Source organism: Taudactylus pleione, unplaced genomic scaffold, assembly GCF_031769625.1.
Source record: "Taudactylus pleione unplaced genomic scaffold, aTauple2 ptg000537l, whole genome shotgun sequence".
NCBI classification, from domain to species: domain Eukaryota; kingdom Metazoa; phylum Chordata; class Amphibia; order Anura; family Myobatrachidae; genus Taudactylus; species Taudactylus pleione.
The window spans coordinates 6289324-6293826 of NW_028284939.1; the positions used below are offsets into that span (position 1 = coordinate 6289324).

A 4503-nucleotide genomic window follows, 5' to 3' on the forward strand; every position below is an offset into this window, starting at 1 on the left:
CCTGGACAACACTACAGCACCCCTTTAGGACTGGGACACTGCACAGGACTTTGGAGTGGACACAGCCCCTATGGAGAACTGACTGCACAACACAGTCCAGCCAGCCCCTATGGACTTTGAAGTAGTGGTCACAGCCCCTATTAACAACAGCAGCACAGCACAACACAGCCAGCCCCTATGGACTTTGAAGTAGTGGACAACAGCAGCACAGCGCAGCACAGCACAACACTACTCTGCACTACACTACACTACACTACACAGCCCAGCCAGCCCTAACTCCCACCCTCCCTCTTCACTGTCCACAGCCGAGTGAGAAAATGGCGCCGACGCGGGTACCTTATATAGGATCCAAAACCCGCGAGACTCGGAAGGCGGGATGATGACGTTTTGCCTCGATTTCAGATCCGAGTCAGGCGGGAAAAGTCGAGCCTGACTCGGATCGGACTCGGATCGGGGGGGCTCGGGGGGGTTCGGATTTCAGAAATCCGAACCCGCTCACCCCTAATATATATATATATATATATATATATATATTACACCACAGCAGTCCCATATGTTTCTATTAGATGGAGTTGGTTGGCTACTAAAGCCTACGGACTTCTATGAGCATTCTGCCTCAAACGTTGCTGTTATTTTTAGTACTTATGCTTAAATAAACACTAGTGTAAGTTTAAATCTGCTTATGGAATGATGTAATACCTGGAGGGAGAGATGGATGGATGGATGGGTATTAGTAACATCCCAAGCATCAGGCATCCGGCCATTGTGACCCTCACAAGCATCATAAACCCAGCCATTGTGACACGTGCGCTGTGGCTTATATGCAAAGCACCTGACAGTTACTGAGACATCAGTTCTAGGCAAAGGAGGAAGATGGAGGCCGATGATGGACTGAATGCGCTGGACTACACTGAGGAGATTGATGGAGGTTGTAGTGAGTCCTTATCGATAGTGGATGAGGCTTGGGAGACGATAGATCCCAACCCCGACATCCAGGAACTCTTTACCGAGTTCAATGATGCTTACTTCGGAGGGAAGTTGGCTGATGTACCTGTGGCGTGGAGCTCTAGGCTGAAGCTGTGAGTGTAGATACTGTCAGATCAGTTTATTATAAGATATTCCTAAATTTATTAACAGTTATTTATATAGTCCCCTATAAATAATGGTTAATAATTACAATAATAATAAGATATATATCTGTAAGTGGCTGCCTGGTACACATTACACATTATAGGGCAGTGATGGACATCTTTATGTATGTGCGGCCCTCCAACCTACATAATAACTGATCAGTGGGGGTTTCATGTAAGATAAGTGTCACGCGCTATATACTGAGGTTCTATGTGACTTTTGGGTGAGCAGATTTGTCTCCAGCCTGTGACAGTGAGGATGAGGCATGAAGAGGCACAGCGCAGTTCTGCAGAGGTTTCCGGCTGTCAGTGTGTTGCGTTTGTGTTATTAATGGGTCTAGGGTCCCCGGGCCTCATGACAACACTTTTCATATGGCTAAAACAAATTTATGCATTTATAATTTTCAGGAGAACCAAAACAAGTGCTTCTGCTTTTCCCACCTTTGTGCTGCCGTCAGTCACATCCAGTGGCGGATTTTACCACAACTCCCCCCAGTAAAATCCACTACCTCAGCGAGCCAGTTACAGTGACTGCACTGGTTACACTGTGACTGGCAGTGACTTCCCATTGGTAGAGCTATCTGCCAATCACACACATGATAGGCAGTCCCAGGGGCAGGCTGTGATTAGCAGAGCGTGTGCTTCCAGTGGGTGCCTTTTATTCAGCCCAACACGGCTTCTAGGAGCTGCAGCTGATACAGTCCCTAGAAGCCATCATTTTGCGCATGTGCCGGTCCTGGCGCCTACCAGTTCCATTGAGCAGGCGTCGGGACCCGGCTGGGCAGAACTACTGCCTTCTCCTCTCCTCCTGCAGTACAGTTACTGGGAGCACAGGCAGCAACAGCCGCCCTCATCCAAGAGGGTAGGAGTCACTTCTGGCCCCATCTATGTGGGGTGCGTATAATAACTATCATATTTATATAGCCGCTAATGTTAGCGTCTTCTCTCAATTGTCATCTCTCACCTCCTCGTATGTAATTGCATCAGACCATGGATGTTACTCATGTGCGATTTGTGTTCTCTCCCCAGAATGGCCGGATACTGCCGCCAGGGAAAGGAGTTTGGAGGAATCTGCTTAATTAGGCTGAGCAAACCCATCCTGGAGCAGTTGCCCAGGAGGAAACTAGTAGAGGTACTATAGGTTGTGTTTTAGGGATTCCATCATTTCATAGAAATTAGGATGTGATGACCCTCTGACCTCCCCATATGTCCCCCATGTCCCATCCACACCTCCCTCCATGCCCCCTCCGCCCCCCCTTACCATGCACAGGGGGTCAAAGTAATTTACAACACTGAGACTAATGAAGTACTGGAATGAGATAATGGGGAGAAGAGGGGACATTTTTCAGATACAAAATTGTATGTAACAAGTGAAGTTTTCACCAACTATTTAATAGTACATAGTACAGTGATTGTCTCCTTCGATCTGGTGTAACTCACATCTGGAAACATAAACCTCAATTGTTTTTAACAAGCAAAGAGTGTGTAATGTCTGTGTCATTCTTACTATAACAGGCCCATTATTTTGTGTATTGCAGAGCTTATTGCACGAGATGATCCATGCCTTCCTGTATGTGTCCCAAATAAGGGACACGTCTCATCATGGGGAGGAGTTTGTCAAAGAGATGGAGCGTATAAACAGCCTGACTGGTGCTAACATAACTGTAAGTACATAGTCGTTCATAAAGGGTCCATGTATTTGGGAGGAGAGGGGAGGCCATATACCAGCCAGCTGTATGTGGTGAGACATTGGCAGGAGTCCTGGTGACCCTTAGGCCTGGCACACACTTTACCATAAGGTTACATACCAGCCAGCTATATGTGGTGAGACATTGGCATGAGTCCTGGTAACCCTTAGGCCTGGCACACACATTACCATAAGGATACATACCAGCCAGCTACATGTAGTGAGACATTGGCAGGAGTCCTGGTGACCCTTAGGCCTGGCACACACATTACCATAAGGTTACATACCAGCCAGCTACATGTAGTGAGACATTGGTAGGAGTCCTGGTGACCCTTAGGCCTGGCACACACGTTACCATAAGGATACATACCAGCCAGCTATATGTGGTGAGACATTGGGAGGATTCCTGGTGACCCTTAGGCCTGGCCCACACATTACCATAAGGTTACATACCCCATTATGAGTTCATTTGCCCGTTACACTGCATAATGTTATCCTGTATTATTCTGCGTATCCCTATCATGTATGTAATTATGTACAGGACAGGAGACTTTAGAGTGTTTTCATGCAATCAGTGAAATGCTGTCACCATTTGTATCTATAATTTGTTTTATTTCTACTATCTGATTAGATGTACCATGACTTCTATGCAGAAGAGGAGGCACTGAAGAAACACTGGTGGCAGTGCATGCAATGCCAGCTCTACTTAAAGCGGATGAACAACCGGCCGCCATCTACTAGGGCAAGATGGTGGTCAGTGCACGAACAGCTGTGCGGGGGAGAAATCCGCAAAGTGAGGGAACCCCGTCGCCAAGGTAAGAAACATAATGACTCCTCTGGGGCTCAGACCACCGAGTTCTCTCTCTGTACTCACCTAAGTGTGACTATATGCCGCAATATCCTGATACATTGCCCGGGGGAAGGAAATCCAAATACTGCACATAGACCCCAATCAGGACAGGAGCCACATTGTACAGATCACACCACGGACGTTGGGTGAGTGACGGTTTGGGGGCAGGCGGCATACGCCCATTTGTCACAGCGTAACATCACATTATAACGTTAAACATAGAAAATGCTGGGTGTGTGTAACCCTCACAGTCAGACACCAGTGGCCTGAATACATGATTATGTGTAACATTATATCATGTAATATATCACCTTATATGTGCTGAGCAGTGATAAAGTCCTGTGATGTACCCGATAACTGCCAGTAACCATAGGAAGATCACCTTGCACAATGCACTTGCTATGTCTCTAATTGATACTTGTGTATTATAGGAAGGAGGCGGCCGAGGACCACTAGTGATGCACCACGTGATGAGGCCTCTCGCACACCAGCAAAGAGAGCGAGGAAGGAAGATGACATATAAGACACTGGCGGCCGCCCTCATTGTGCCAGTCACGCATCGGGGTCTTAGCCCCCATTAGCGGGTCCAGCGGAGACATATCATCACCATCCGTGTTCCTTCTGGTCATGCTTTGTGCTCCTGAGACCCTGGCTGGCACATCTCCATGTGAGCCTAACAAAACCCATATGGTAGTACCCGCGACAGCGGAGCATGTTTGCCGCCATCTTGGATTAATGTGACTACATCAGCCTACCAGATTCCAGCAGTCACGCTCACATGACCTGTCTAACCAATAGGCTCTGGGAGCACCCTATTTAAACCTCCACTACTGGCA

At 47.6% G+C, this 4503-nt stretch overlaps 1 protein-coding gene across 1 annotated transcript; it reads left to right on the forward strand.

Annotated features, from left to right (window-relative positions):
* The first annotated feature begins 873 nt into the window (after positions 1 to 873).
* On the forward strand, positions 874 to 4190 carry LOC148500966 (DNA-dependent metalloprotease SPRTN-like). The gene is made up of 5 exons (XM_088451103.1): positions 874 to 1079; positions 2160 to 2262; positions 2669 to 2794; positions 3449 to 3632; positions 4099 to 4190. The coding sequence occupies exons 1-5, from the start codon at positions 874 to 876 to the stop codon at positions 4188 to 4190; spliced, it is 711 nt and encodes a 236-aa protein (XP_088307229.1).
* Positions 4191 to 4503: the final 313 nt, after the last annotated feature.

Excerpts from the sequence above, each read along its gene's own strand:
- LOC148500966 (XM_088451103.1), top strand. The coding sequence starts at position 874 with ATGGAGGCCGATGATGGACTGAATGCGCTGGACTACACTGAGGAGATT. Across the intron at positions 2,263-2,668 it reads CCAGGAGGAAACTAGTAGAG|AGCTTATTGCACGAGATGAT; the intron begins GTACTATAGGTT and ends TGTGTATTGCAG. Across the intron at positions 3,633-4,098 it reads GAGGGAACCCCGTCGCCAAG|GAAGGAGGCGGCCGAGGACC; the intron begins GTAAGAAACATA and ends TGTGTATTATAG.